At 38.7% G+C, this 16562-nt stretch overlaps 1 protein-coding gene across 3 annotated transcripts in view; it reads left to right on the top strand.

Annotated features, from left to right (window-relative positions):
- The window catches only part of tenm1 (teneurin transmembrane protein 1), a 150226-nt gene that overhangs the window by 26536 nt on the left and 107128 nt on the right, over positions 1-16562 (top strand). For all 3 annotated transcript variants that reach the window (XM_048983523.1, XM_048983521.1, XM_048983522.1), the window contains exon 4: positions 13501-13711. In XM_048983523.1, the coding sequence (XP_048839480.1) occupies positions 13501-13711 (211 nt within the window). The remainder of the gene's footprint in view (positions 1-13500; positions 13712-16562) is intronic.

A 16562-nucleotide genomic window follows, 5' to 3' on the forward strand; every position in this document is an offset into this window, starting at 1 on the left:
GATAAAAGGTCTAGAGTTCATTTCAAGTGTGCTATTTGCATTTGGAATCCGTTGCTGTCAACTCTCAATATGAGATGCAAAGACCTATCACTATCAGTGAAGCAAGCCGTCATTAGGCTGAAAAATAAAAACAAACCCATCAGAGAGATAGCAAATACATTAGGTGTAGCCAAATCAACTGTTTGGAACATTCTTAAAAAGAAAGATCGCACCGGTGAGCTCAGCAACACCAAAAGAGTTGCAAGACCATGGAAAACAACTGTGGTGGATGACCGAAGAAATCTTTCCCTGGTGAAGAAAAACCCCTTCAGAACAGTTGGCCAGATCAAGAACACTCTCCAGGAAGTAGGTGTGTGTGTGTCAAGGTCAACAATCAAGAGAAGACTTCACCAGAGTGAATACAGAGGGTTCAACTAAAGATGTAAACCATTGGTGAGCCTAAAAAGCAGGAAGGCCAGATTAGAGTTTGCCAAACAACATCTAAAAAAGCCTTTACAGTTCTGCAACAACATCCTATGGACAGATGAGACATAGATCAACTTGTACCAGAGTGATGGGAAGAGAAGAGTATGGAGAAGGAAAGGAACTGCTCATGATCCAAAACATACCACATCATCAGTGAAGTATGGTGGTGGTAGTGTCATGGCGTAGGCATATATGGCTGCCACTGGAACTGGTTCCCTTGTATTTATTGATGATGTGCCTGCTGACAAAAGCAGCAGGATGAATTCTGAAGTGTTTCGGGAAATATCATCTGCTCATATTCAGCCAAATGCTTCAGAACTCATTGGACGGTGCTTCATAGTGCAGATGGACAATGACCTGAAGCATACTGCGAAAGCAACCAAAGAGTTTTTTAAGGCAAAGAAGTAGAATGTTATGCAATGGCCAAGTCAATCACCTGACCTGAATCCGATTGAGCGTGCATTTCACTTGCCAAAGACAAAACTGAAGGGGAAATGCCCCAAGAACAAGCAGGAACAGAAGACAGTTGCAGTAGAGGCCTGGCAGAGCATCACTAGGGAGGTAAAGCAGCGTTTGATGATGCCTGTGCATTCCGGACTTCAGGCTGTAATTGACTGCAAAGGATTTGCAACCATGTATTAAAAAGTGAAAGTTTGATTTATGATTGTTAATTTGTCCCATTACTTTTGGTCCCTTAAAAAGTGGGTGGCAGATATACAAACTGCTGTAATTCCTACACCGTTCACCTGATTTGTATGTAAATACCCTCAAATTAAACTTGAAAGTCTGCAGTTAAAGCACATCTTGTTCATTCCATTTCAAATCCATTGAGGTGGTGTATAGAGCCAAAAAGATTAGAATTGTATCGATGTCCCAATATTTATGGACCTGACTGTATCTGTTACATCATTTGGACAACCAGGTGCATGTGTGCTGTTAACCTGGGGAAGTGGGATTTGACGCTCCCTGCCGGCCCCCCTTTGGAGGAGGATGGGCTCCCCCTTTGAATCTGGTCCCTCCCAAGGTTTCTTCCTTCTTGGGAGTTTTTCCTTGCCACTGTCGCCTTTGGCTTACTCACTGGGGGCTTTGAGTGCGGATGCTGTAAAGTGCGTTGAGAGGATGTAATGTTCTGATAATGCGCTATACAAAAATAAATTTGTTGTTGTTGTTGTTGGATTATAAGTAAACTGGTGGAGGCAATGTAATGCTCAAGGGATTACTCTACCAGGAAACCTTTGGTCCTGGCATTGGTGTGGATGTTACTTTGACATGTTCCACCAACCTAAATATTGTTGCAAAGCAAGTACACCTCCTCATGACAGAATTCTCCAATTGTGGTGACCTCTTTCAGCAGGACAGTGTGCCCTGCCACACTGTAAAAATTGTTCAGCAGTGGTTTGAGGAACATGAAAAAGACTTCTAGGTGTTGACTTGGCCTCCAAGTTCCCCAGATCTGAACAAGCATCTGTGGGATGTGTTGGACAAACAAATCCAATCCACGGAGGCCCTGCCTCACAATTTACAGGACTTAAAAGATCTGCTGCTAGCATCTTGGTGCCAGACACCATAGGACATCTTCAGAGGTCTTGTGGAGTCCATGCCTTGATGGATCAGAGCTGTTTTGGCAGCATGGGGGGGGGGGGTGTTACACAATATTAGGCAGGTGGTTTTAATGTTATGGCTGACTGGTGTATGTTGCTTGCTATCAAGTCTTGACTAATCAGTATTTTTTTTGTCATACACAGAGTTAAATATGTTCAAGTAAAAAAGAAATTACATTGTAATTTTGGCAGGATTTGTAAGGCTTAAGCAGATTCTTTAAATAATTTCTTTTTCTCTGTAGATAGGCATCAGTGCAAAAAGTAATGGAGGCGGTATATAGTGTGGCAGTGCTGAGGGTGGAAATATTGAAAATAGTTTCATTGTAACCAATAATAATAATAATAATAATAATAATTATTATTATTATTATTATTGCATGTGTTACATTTATCACTATATATTATAAGTATAATGGGGTTATCATATATTACATATAATGACAATTCAGTAAATTTATATATATGTATTTTTTTACCTTATGTTGAGGCGACTCATACAGCAAGGACTGTAATTGGTCTGCTTGGTAGCATTTGTATTTTTATAGGACTGAAGAAGGTGCACACTCAGTTGGTGATTGGACCAGCAGCGTTCGTTATATCTCACATTTAATAACTTATTACGTTTATTACACTCCATTGTTTATGCTTCGGTTTCGTTTTCTCTCACATCTCCAGAATTTGCGATAAGGCATGTTGTTGTGGTCTTTATCTGCCCTTGAGACTGTGCTGGGAGACACAGCAAACCTTCTGTCAATGGCATATATTTAAACACCATCCTGGAGGAGTTGGACTACCTGTGCAACCTCTGTAGGGTCCAGGTATCGCCTCATGCTGCCAGCAGTGACACTGACCGTCGCCAAATACAAAACTAGTGAAAAAACTGTCAGAAAAGATGAGGAGGGAAAAATGCCAGTGGCCTCCACCTGTTAAGCCATTCCTGTTTTGGGGGTCGTCTCATTGTTGCCCCTCTAGTGCACCTGTTGTTAATTTCATTAACACCAAAGTACCTGAAACTGATTAACAACCCCCTCTGCTACTTAACTGACCAGGTCAATATCCCAGAAGATTAGTTGACTTGATGCTATACTCTGATTAAAAAGTGTTCCCTTAATTATTCTGAGCAGTGTATAAAGTTGATCATCATCAATTGTAAATGAAGTGTTTATCAGTTGTATTGCATATGCTTTGCATTTGAACAGTTACTATGATTATTGTCCATATAATAAATACATGTAAGCAAGTTTGCTCAGTGATGGACTAACATCCCATCCAGTCTGATGCCCTGTGCTCTTCAGGACATGCTGCATGCCCCTTGTAGTCCTGTATTAGATAAGTTCTTGGAAGATTGATGGAAATTTAGCTGTGATTTAATCTAAACACACTTGACATTTCAGATCTATTCATGTTAATCCAGATTTTTTTCTCCAAAATCCTACTCATTAAATAGGTAGATTTACGACAAAATGAAACTCAGTGAATATGTGTAAGCAGTAGTTTAAAATTGCTTGTATTTTTGTATTTATATACATTTTCTTGTATGAGGCTGAAATGCCTCTAAATTCCATTATGATTTCAGTAATAGAATGCCAGAGATAGGCTTTTATCTGTGTTAAATACTAAGAGTGATAATGGACTGACCTCAGCCACAATGTTTAATGTTAGAAACCACTCTCTGTTTTTCCAGTCAGATCTTAGTTATTTACTCAACTTTCAGGTTATTCTTTCAGTGTTTATTCTGCTCATTTTCCAGTAGAATTCAGGGATGTCGTATGCTGATCAGAACAGCATCGTTTTGTTCATGCTTAATTAGTTATTAAAAGTGAACTTTTAAGTATTTTTATTTCTTGTTTATTGTTTTCAAATGAAAAGTTAGCTCCCTCCAACCAAATTCTCTATCCATACCAATCATTAGAGCAATTCTCAATCAGAAACCGTGGGTTGATAAAACCATCAGTCAGTCACTGAAGTCACACACCCCTCTGCCTTTAATATAAGAATCAAGAATGGAGACATGACTCTGCTAATTGCATTAGTTCCTCAACATTGGCTTCAATCCTGCTTTACTCCCTGAACACATATGACTTTACAGCCACACATATTACTGTATTATTACTGTATGTTTTAGGGAACAAAATACTGCATGCATTGATTCAATCAAAGAAGTAGCAACATGGTATGACTTTAAAATCAATGCAACGTGATAAATTTCCCACCTCTAATATATATTAGTGGTGTAACAGTTCTGAAACTGAGACCGAAACGGTGGTGTAAACATTTACAATCTCATGTTGCAGGTCTGTAAGACAAAACCGCAATATCCACCACCCCCTGTCCTCAACCTGCTGCTGCAGGTGCGGCTTGTTCAGCTCTCAATTGTTACTCATGTTACAAAACTAATTTTTCGTTACACAGCATAATACAAACAAATCACAAAATTATTATTCAGTTTAAAGTTAGGGCAAGCTGTATATTTTGTAAATTTTACATATTACACCTGTCTTCCAACTGCAATCATTATGTGGCAGTTCAATCGTAAGTGAGCGATCACGTCTGTGGTGCTGTAAAAGCTAGGCTAGTTTCATTAGCTCAAGGTGGATAAAAACCCTGAAACTGCAGAGCTCCTGGTCACATTCAGTTCAATAGTGTGGTCAAAGTTTGGTTATCCAGTAGAATATAATATTTTATTTTTTTATTTATTTTGGTCCACATAGTTTTTATGTGAAGTTAAGTTAACCAACACATTCTTTAGCGTTATTCTGTTTAATGTTCTAAACTGTTACGAGGTTACCTAAAACAAGAAGAAAAGGAACCACGAGGTTACCTAAAACAAGAACTAAAGGAACCACGAGGTTACCTAAAACAAGAACTAAAGGAACCACGAGGTTACCTAAAACAAGAACAAAAGGAACCATGAGGTTACCTAAAACAAGAACTAAAGGAACCACGAGGTTACCTAAAACAAGAACTAAAGGAACCATGAGGTTACATAAAACAAGAACAAAAGGAACCACGAGGTTACCTAAAACAAGAACAAAAGGAACCACAAGGTTACCTAAAACAACAACTAAAGGGTCTAAATACTGTAAGCACAAGGAAAAACACCAGGAGGGAGAGACAGAGCCATGCAGGGACAAACACAATGACAGACAGAGGAACAGAGCAAGGACAGGCACATAAATGCACAGATAACAACAGCATGACAAGGGACAGGTGTGGGCCATTACTAATTACACACTAGGAGTTACAGGAACAGGTGAGAGTAATTAACAAACACTAGGGACTTCAGACGCTAGGAAAAACTATGAACACAAAACAGAACATAACTATAAAAGTAAATATGAGCAATACAAATCAAGCAGGGATAACTTGGCGGGGTATTCTGGAAAATGAGTTTGGGATTTAACATGAACTCCAAATTGAATGAGCTTGAAATGATACACACATGCTAATCAGTTTCCAAAAATGCTGATTACGATTTTAGGGATTGAGTTTACTCGAGTCTGAATATGTTACAGTTTATTGATCACCTACACACTAAACACTAAACTTAACCAAACATCCCAAACCATAACACCACCTACCAAAAGACAAACTCGTTTCCCCAAATTATTAACACTATTACCCTGTTTTCACATATGATTTAAAACTGTTGAACTCTTCCTGTAAAACTCTACACACAAATCCTTTCGTATATCATTGGCTGCACCATGTGCTCATTCAGAAAGCACTGGCATTCAATACTATTAAGTTAAGTTAACAAAGCTTAAACCCAAGTAGCACACAGTTCCCCAGGTAGAAACTCTAAAAGTCAAAGTTGTTCACACAGCAATCAGAAAAACGCAGAAAGCCATGCAGAAAGGCATGCAGAAAGGCATGCAGAAAGGCATGCAGAAAGAGGACGAGCACTCACAGGAGGGGAGGTGGAAGATAGCGAGGAAGAGCAAAGGCAAGTTGATCTTTTCCTTGTCCATGGGATGTCAATGAGGGAAGCTGGGCAAAGAGTGCAACCAAAAGCCTCTGTAATATGAACCTTCAAAGAGGAAAATAGGTACAGTAGGAAATGTACATGCTGCTCTCTACTGTAACTTTGGAGTATTGTACTCTGTGATGTTACACATACATGTACATACATATATAGCTGTTTTGCTACATTGTACTGTATGTTATCAGAAATGCATTAAAGTACCGTACCATCTCACGATACCTGTTTTGTAAAATGGATGGTTTAGTCAGTACTGCATTTTCTTCAGAACTGAGAGACGACCACCTGGTGGAAGCAGAAGACCTCTCTGTTCAATGCAGAGCAAAAGGGCAATGATCAATATGGTCATAGCCAACAACACAATTCGGTTGCGTGAGATACAGTAGATGGTTATGGAGGACCATTGAGTATTCCAAGGGATTACATATATAATATAGCATTTACAGTACTACATGTTACCTGTTTTACATAGTGTATAGCAAAACAATAAGAAGCCCTACAAAGAAAGTGCACAGATACAAAAATGTAACAAAATAAATATGTATTTGTTACTGTAAGACAATGTGTTCAGCTGAACTGACAACTGAGTTTGCACAGGCACAACATGAGTGAGACTAATTGGCAATCAGGGTGTTGCATTCTGAAGGCCAGTGTTTCTAGGTGAACAAACTGTGCTTAAAAATGCAATTTCTTTTCAGAGATTTGCAAAACAAATTTAGAATGATATTTGAGTGAGACTAATGGAATTGTGCTTAGAGTTTAGCAGTTTTGAGTCATGTTGTTGATAGATGAGCTTCATATTTTCAGAATTGTGTGTATAATTCTATTTTTTCTATTTTTTTGTGTGTATAAAAAGGGGGGGGGGGAAACTGTAACTGAGGATGAAACAAGCCTACAGTCAAAGACTAATGCTTGGACTATTGACCAAGCAGGCTTCGATCTGACTAAAAGGAAGAGGTGGAGGAGTGCAATTGGCCAAAAGGCCATTGTGAATATCCCTGGGCAGAAAGGGAGGAATGTAATTGGCCAAAAGGCCATTGTGAATATCCCTGGGCAGAAAGGGAGGAATGTAATTGGCCAAAAGGCCATTGTGAATATCCCTGGGCAGAAAGGAAGGAATGTAATTGGCCAAAAGGCCATTGTGAATATCCCTGGGCAGAAAGGGAGGAATGTAATTGGCCAAAAGGCCATTGTGAATATCCCTGGGCAGAAAGAGAGGAATGTAATTGGCCAAAAGGCCATTGTGAATATCCCTGGGCAGAAAGGGAGGAATGTAATTGGCCAAAAGGCCATTGTGAATATCCCTGGGCAGAAAGGGAGGAATGCAATTGGCCAAAAGGCCATTGTGAATATCCCTGGGCAGAAAGGGAGGAATGCAATTGGCCAAAAGGCCATTGTGAATATCCCTGGGCAGAAAGGGAGGAATGTAATTGGCCAAAAGGCCATTGTGAATATCCCTGGGCAGAAAGGGAGGAATGTAATTGGCCAAAAGGCCATTGTGAATATCCCTGGGCAGAAAGGGAGGAATGTAATTGGCCAAAAGGCCATTGTGAATATCCCTGGGCAAAATGGGAGGAATGCAATTGGCCAAAAGGCCATTGTGAATATCCCTGGGCAGAAAGGGAGGAATGTAATTGGCCAAAAGGCCATTGTGAATATCCCTGGGCAGAAAGGGAGGAATGTAATTGGCCAAAAGGCCATTGTGAATATCCCTGGGCAGAAAGGGAGGAATGTAATTGGCCAAAAGGCCATTGTGAATATCCCTGGGCAGAAAGGGAGGAATGTAATTGGCCAAAAGGCCATTGTGAATATCCCTGGGCAGAAAGGGAGGAATGTAATTGGCCAAAAGGCCATTGTGAATATCCCTGGGCAAAATGGGAGGAATGTAATTGGCCAAAAGGCCATTGTGAATATCCCTGGGCAGAAAGGGAGGAATGTAATTGGCCAAAAGGCCATTGTGAATATCCCTGGGCAGAAAGGGAGGAATGTAATTGGCCAAAAGGCCATTGTGAATATCCCTGGGCAGAAAGGGAGGAATGTAATTGGCCAAAAGGCCATTGTGAATATCCCTGGGCAGAAAGGGAGGAATGCAATTGGCCAAAAGGCCATTGTGAATATCCCTGGGCAAAATGGGAGGAATGCAATTGGCCAAAAGGCCATTGTGAATATCCCTGGGCAGAAAGGGAGGAATGTAATTGGCCAAAAGGCCATTGTGAATATCCCTGGGCAAAATGGGAGGAATGCAATTGGCCAAAAGGCCATTGTGAATATCCCTGGGCAGAAAGGGAGGAATGCAATTGGCCAAAAGGCCATTGTGAATATCCCTGGGCAGAAAGAGAGGAATGTAACCATATGTGCTGCCATCAGCCACCGATGGGTCCTCCACCACCATGCCATCCTTCGTCCATGCAACACTATGTCCCTACCGGCTTTCCTGGATAGTCTCCAAGATCATTTATACCCACTTGACGAGAGAGAGCCAGCACAACCAGAGCAGCCATGCCACGTTTCATTTAGGAAAATGTCACTTTCTACAAGGTTGCTTTAGTTAGTGATTGGTTCACCAACAACCAGAGATTCAGTAGCATTGTGCTGTCTGCATATTCTCCCTTCAATGAACCCATAGAGGAGTTTTTTGGCAGTGGAAGTTGACCAAAAGCCCTACGTCCGTGGTCACCTCCTCTAGGCTATGGAGCTGGCTGGCGTGGACATTAAAGCTGAGGTTTGCCAGGGATTGATAAGGCATGCAAAGTGTTTTTTCCCCACTGCCTAGCCAGGGCTCATGTTGCATGGGATGTCAAAGAGTCTCTGGCCAGACCAAGACCAGAGACAGGATTCTGAGTGCTTATGTACTGTACAAGCAGCTTTTGATTGGCTTACATTTCATTGGTTGGAAAATTGTGCTGTTTTTTTAGAGTACATTAAGGATAAAATGTATTGTGAAATGTATACATTCATTGGATTTATATTGTGTTCATTTTGTGAAGAGGTTGTTGTGGGGGGGGGGGGGGGGTCCACAAGCAACATTGCTCATTGTGGTGACTGGTTCTTACAGTAATCTTTTCAATTTATCTCACCACTCTGTAAGACTATGTTCTAGTGTTTTCATAAGTGATTACTGTATATGGTTTTGAGTAGAGTTTGCTTTTAACATGGTAGGTTGAAGTTGAGTGCAGCTTTGCATTTGTGTTTAGAGTTTTGGAAAATGGAGCATAATTTCAAGAAATGTGTTTTGGCAATCAAGGAAAACGTTCATGCTCGTGCCCTTGCAGTACAACAAAATACCATCACTGGATCGCTGAAAAAAGGATTCACCGTGGAAACAGATGCCAAAGAGAGCATTTGTCCGTGCTTTCCACAGTTTCATGGAAATATATCTCCAAATGCCAAGTATGAATTTATTGTAAAGGCAAAAGTAACACCACAGCAGAGGAACGAGAGAGAGGTGCCATGGCAAAAATGCACGTAATTGAAAATGTTAGGAATATTACTGCATATTTGTCTCCCAGTTCTAATAATCAACACATATGTTTTCATGAAGTTACTATACTGGTCTTTTTCCATTGAGCAATGGCATTATTGGTCAGATGAATCCTCCTCCCACAATTGAACCTCATGCTTTTATTTGTGATCTAACATTTCTCAGATTTTGCCTGAGTGCTGAATATATTACATAAATTAAATCACTTATTAAAGGAAGAAGATGAGGAGCCATATCAACCTATTCAGTTACATAAAGGGAGGAGATAGAAGTATGTATAGGACCTCGCATATCAGTAGCCCTGTCTGATTATATGCACTTGCTTATTATCCTGTAACAGAGTTTGATTGACCCATCTGAAGATGATGAGGGTCCATTGACCTCAACAACACAACTGAGTCCAATATGAACATATTCCTAATGTCCTGTGTATAAGTGAAAGGCTGATATTTAAAGATTCAGGATTAACAAAATGTTAAACCGTACATGGTGCATCTGGAGAAGCTAATAAAGCGTTATCTCCAGATGGAACGTATTAACCTTTAAAAGAATAGTTTAGAAATTAAAGTTCTGTAATACCAGTTAAAAGTAAATTTTGTCGTTGTCAAAATATGGATAGATTCTAAATTCCTGTGAAATGACGAAGAATGTGCATGTCATTTTTATGTGCAGGTGATAAAGACCACATGAATGAGTCCGTAGTGAATTTATTTGTTTTATTTGTCGTGGTTGTGAGCGAGTACAAAAAAAATGGCTATTTGCGCTGATATCCGTGTGAACTCTGCTATCTCTGAGGTCTTGCGGGTGGCGGGGTTGCTCTTACTCTGACTCTACAGCATGATGGGGCTCTCAGTTTATGCTACAAATAGAACAGTTACGCACTCTGTGCAAATTTGTCACATAATATACATTCCCTATAAATTCATGGGTCATGCACAGAGCCTGGCCATTTTGCTTGGACATTGAACATCATTCACACTGGACAGAGGTAGGCCCTAAGAAGTTATAGTACTTGGGAAATGAAACTTTGTAATGGAATAAAATGTTCTGATAGTACCTTCACATTAATGCTGTTTAAAGGTTGTCTGTTCACATAATCTCCTTCCTTAACTACATCATTACAATGATGGGAACATGAGATCCATCTTGACATTCAATGGTATTGGGGAATCCTGCATTACTTACTGTAAACAAATATATTTATTCATTCTGATAAATCATTCAGTGCCATCACCAGTAAACATTTTTGTAATAAATTACAAATTGCAACTATTCTCCAAGATTTACATCTGGGAAAAACAAGAAAAATATGCAGCAGCATTTTGAGTGCTAAGCATATACATACAGTACTCTGTGGATAGCCCGACATGCCGTTGGTTTGCCAACGTGTTTGGCATTTTCTATTACGTATAAGAGGCTTCCAGTAGTAAAAAAATCAGAGGGCAACACGTAAAGTTTGTAAAGATATGCAACTCAACGGTGTTTGATGTTTCAAATGAGAGGCTGAACACGGCTGCTTAAATAAACAAGATAAACTGTAATCAAATCAAATTTAACTTTACTGATCCCAGGGGAACATTGAGCTATTGAATAAATCATGGACTGGGATGAGAAATGATACCATTCTAGAAGATAATTGCCAAGGAATGACAGAATGCCTAACCAGAGAAGCATTTCCTCTTCTGTGTTGACCATCGCTTAAAAAAATGGGCGTATCAAATCAAAATCGAATTACCCATAGGCACTGCAGCGGAAGATGAAGACCAATACAGAATAAATACACACAGGATAATTAAAAAGGGGGAAAACAAAACTCAAAATCTGCAACATGTCATGCCAAAAGTTGAATAAATAGGAATCCGAAAATAAATAGGAAGGAAGTCATAAATGTAACGTAATCCACATATAGATAGGACATGATCCACAAATGCACAAAACACATACTAATGACTATTATTGTGGATATGATTTTACATAACACAAATTAAAAAATACCCATAAAAATTTGTGGATAGTTACATATTTGTGGATCATGGTACATATTTGTGGATTGTCTTCTGCGGGTTACTAAAACTTCCATATAATATTTTCACGATTCAAACAGTGATATGATGCAAGTGGAACATTTTTACTGTATCCAAAGACAGAAATTTTTTGGAAATGAAGTGAGTCCATGTTTTAATACATTGTTCTACTATGACGGCATAAGAGAAGAGATTAATTTATATAGGACTGCCTGTATAAATGGGGTAACAGTAATATTGAATTCCCATGAATATCCCATGAATTTTTTACTGCAACACAAACAAATTCAGTGCTACATGTAGATAGCTACTCTGCTAGGTGACACCATATTCAAATATGTGTGTTGATGATCGATTAAAAAAAGGGATGTGTCACTCAGAATTCCTTCCTGGTCACCGAGACTTCATATTTCTGATGTGATTTCTGGAGAAGTTTCTGGAGGGAGTGCTCTCTATAAATTGGAAATTTAGTGGATTAATACGATTACAAATAATGACTACATCACACACGACTGGCATGAAATAATACATGCCAGACTCAAGTGACAGTGAGGAAGAGCACACTGATTTGTTTCATTAAAGAAAAAGACTTATAATTACGATGCCAATTAAAAGGCAAATTGATTTCTTCTTTGAACACTTTTTTCCTAATTAAAGCTTGCTTTCATATTTGCAGGGTTTTCATTGTTTCACTGTTGTTTGTTAAAGTATTGTTTAATATCGATAACGGCTACTCATGCGATTGCCATTCAAAATCCTATGAAAGGTGGTTATTACCAGTGGCTTCTAGCAGAGGTGTTCAGGTTCAGAAGGTAAGAATCCAGACCAAGATTTTCTTTCTATCCAGCTGAGTATAAAGAGTCACAATCACAGAGTACATAACTGGTTGGGTGAAACAAAGTCTTGGCCTGGATTATTACTTTCCGGACTGGAAACAACAACCTCTGGCTTCTAGTAATGGATCGCTCACATAACTGTTCACCACAATTTCTAATACTGTATTTCTTTGCTCTTTTTTTGTGCAATGAAGACCTCAGTTTGAATGGCAAAATGGAGGACAACTAGAAAAAGGCACTGAGAAGTGCTACTGTCATTAACATGTATTTTCAGGCGTGGAGAATATGAAAATTGCAAATGATTATACTTGAAATACTTATTTAGAATTCCATTGATGCATTTAATTAAAATTAACAAACAACTGTGAACTCTTAGCGTATAGTCAGTGCCCAGTTTATTAGGTACAATTGTGTGGTAATCTAAAGTCACAACACACAACAACACCTGTGGCTACTGTACAACTTAATACATACAGTATAGTACACAGATAGGCTCAAGAAGCTTGGTTACTGTTTTTGTTAGCTTTAGACTACCTGAGATGCCTCATATATTCAATTTTGAATGTGCTGGTTTCAATATCAGAGAAAGAGGAAGCCTCCTGGGACTATCACAAGCTGCTTCAGTGTCTGGAGCATCAAAAAAACATTCAGTGAGTGGCATTTCCTTGGCTGAAAACACCTTGAGAGAGGTTAGAGGGGAATGACCAGACTCATTAAAGTTAACAGGAAGATGGCGAGTTAAAATATGACAGCTAAGTACAGCAATGGTCTGCAAAATGGCATCTCTGAATGCACAAATCATCTGCCCTTGAAGCAATTCTGCAGGCAAAAGCGGGTCCTACCCGATTCTAGCTAGGTGTACTGAATAAACAAGCCCCTTCGAGAATATACTTTTCTTTACTACAAACCTGTACATTCCATGTTGTAATAATAATAAAAAACAATCTTATTTGGACCTTGAATTTAACACTAAAGAAAGTCAAAACAGGGTTAATTGTGGGATTTTCAGTAATTATGCTATTTCCACTTCTCAATTCATTTCAATTCAATTCAAGTCATTTTGTGTACATATGTACAGTATATGTCTCTTTCTTTCTCTTTGTCTGTACAGATCTGCCCGATAGCCCACCTGGCCAGTTCTCATTCCGGCCCCTACCGCCACCGCCCCCACCTCCAAATGCTTGTACATGTGCCCTCCCGACCCCCCATGCCCTCACCGAGTCCTTGCAGAGGAATGCACGTGGACAGAATGCAGATTCAGCCAGTGCACAGGTGGATGGCAACAGCTGGGCACTCAACAGCAACATCCCCTTGGAGACCAGGTCAGTGAACAACAGTCCTTTCTCCTCAATCATGTCACTGTTCACAATGATCATTACAAACAACTTCACTCTAACTCATTTAACCCCGGTCATTCACTGTGGATAAATTAAAAAAAGAAAAAATGCATATACTGTAACCAGCTTGTCCCTCCATGCAAGTCAGTCTCAATTGTGTAATTTTCAAAAAAGGGAGAGGACAAGAGATTTTCCTGTTTGTGATTCACACGTATTTTCAGCCTCAAACCCTGGTACTGTAGATGGGTGGGTGGATGCATTTCAGTCTTGAACTTGACATTTAATGGATGTAGAGATATAAATAACTCACTGACAAGTTAGTTACTGCTAGAGTACTGTATGAAAATTGCAGGCCGCCATAGAAAATTTAATATTTTACATTTCAGTATGTCACTTTAGTCAGTCACTCTGCCTGTCACAGTATCATTTATAATCAAGCAACTTTTGAATATTTTTGCAAGATATGAATACTTTTTGCAATGGATTGTATTGTATATACGGCACTCATCTTACAGTATGTCAAATGTAGAAGTCTTACTGTACAGTATGTCATGTTTTTCATACATATTTATATTTATATTTTATTTATTATGTTTTTGCACTATGGCCACCAAGATTTAAACTCATTGTATAACCCATGCTATGCATCAAGGTACTTGACTGAGTAAAAACCAAAGCGAAGGAAATGATGTTTAAGCTATGTTTACGTTAGCATAAAACTATGATTTTCTGTTTGCCAAAATGTGTCTGCTCAGCCATATCTTTTGTATTTGCATAAAAAAATGCCTATGTTTTGGATGAACCCAACCGATAACATATTTTGTTCCGCTAATAGATTTGAAGTTAATTAACTAAGTAATTAGTTAAATACCTAAGCGAACTGCTGGAAAAATTTTTAACAAATACGTGGAACATCTGGGGTTCTGCCAAGAAGAGGTTTGGGACCTAAAGCTGCGTGTTCCTAACCATGCAATTCAAACGAATAGCTTTAAATCTCATTTTCTCTGGCAGGCTACGGCTTGTTCACAATACTGTATATAACTCTGTTTAATATGAGCTGGGATTATCATTAAGCCAATCATGAGGATCAGAATTATCCATCCATCCATCCATTTTCCAAACCGCTTATCCTACTGACGCACGGGGGGTCCGGAGCCTATCCCCCAATGGGCACGAGGCAAGGAACAACCCAGGATAGGGGGCCAGCCCATCACAGGGCACACTCACACACCATTCACTCACACATGCACTTCTACGGGCAATTTAGCAAGTCCAATTAGCCTCAGCATGCTTTTGGACTGTGGGGGGAAACCGGAGTACCCGGAGGAAACCCCACGATGACATGAGGAGAACATGCAAACTCCGCACACATGTGACCCAAGCGGAAAACCTGGGACCCAGAGGTGTGAGGCAACAGTGCTAACCACTGCACCACCATGCCGCCCAGATAAAATTAAATATAATTTTTTAATTTTTCAGCAGATATGGGGATGCTAATGCAAAGAAAAGGAATTTTAATTATTAAAATCTAAAGTTCTAAATACAGCATTTAATTTTATTAGCATCGTTTAAACTAGTGTCATAGTAATAGAGTCTAGTCTTAGTCTCAAGACCACTTTTTGTCTCACATGCAACATCTTCAGTCTTGAATTAGTCTCCATGGTTCGGATTAATGGCACTTAAATCAGTCATACTGTAATAATGCATTCAATTCAGAATTATAAACATGGCTATAATTATTAACCATCTTTGACCATTCAACCCGGATGGAAAAGTTTTTCTTTGAAATAACATATGGCCTTTTACCAAAGTCATACAAGCTTTTTATACAGTATGACATTCAAAATAAATATACAATGTTTATTAAGTTAATGTGTCATTAGACACGAATGCCCTTTATTCATGTAAATACATATGAAATTAATGTACAATCATACATATAAATGTTATACTGTATGTTAAAAAGTTTGTTATTAGTCATATATATTCTTGTTAAACGCATACTAAATTAAAGTTTTGTCAAACATATTCTAAAATAATGCACAATGCATTTTGCAGTTAAATGAATGTTTTGCCGGTATTAGTTTTTATGTATAATTCTTTGAACTCAGTGGAATGATGGACATTGGTTCTTACAGAACTAGAATGAGTATTTTGAAAAGGAAACATTCTTTTCCTGTTCATGCATTCACTTTGTGTTCTGAGAATATAACATGAATTTTCTCATTCAGTATTTAGTGGGCACGTTAAACTAATCCACGGTTTAGTCGGTTAGTAGACTCCTGTAGCTCAACCCAAAAACCATTGCCCTAACCACGAAAAGCTTAAAACTTCAAATTACAGGCTAAATTGTAGCCCTCCCCTTTACTGTAAGTCTTTTGGATAGAAGCATCAGTTATATGCAAAGAAGTTAAATGTACATTATGTGCATTTAGACATATGAATAATATAAATGACAGTTTAAGACAGTGACTTTAAGACATAGACAAAGAAATATGGTTAAATGGCTAATTAACATTATTACATACATTCCAATTTGGTTGGTTCGAAAACAAACAAAAAAACAACCATGATTTGACATTTTGGCCACATTGCTCTTTCCTATTTATAACCAATGAAATCACTCTTTGACTTATTTGTACTAGAACGCTTACATGCAGCTTTTTAGACATCTTTCACCCAAATGAGTGGCTTACATAAAATTTGATCAGGTTAGTAGTGGTTAGTAGTTAGTAATTAGCCAAGCAATATAAGGAATACCTTATATTGTAAGGTATTTGTGATTAAATACAAATGTTTGAGGTCCAAGGATTGTCGTGCTTAAATATTAATGATT

The sequence above is a fragment of the Brienomyrus brachyistius genome, chromosome 18 (assembly GCF_023856365.1).
Source record: "Brienomyrus brachyistius isolate T26 chromosome 18, BBRACH_0.4, whole genome shotgun sequence".
Classification (NCBI taxonomy): domain Eukaryota; kingdom Metazoa; phylum Chordata; class Actinopteri; order Osteoglossiformes; family Mormyridae; genus Brienomyrus; species Brienomyrus brachyistius.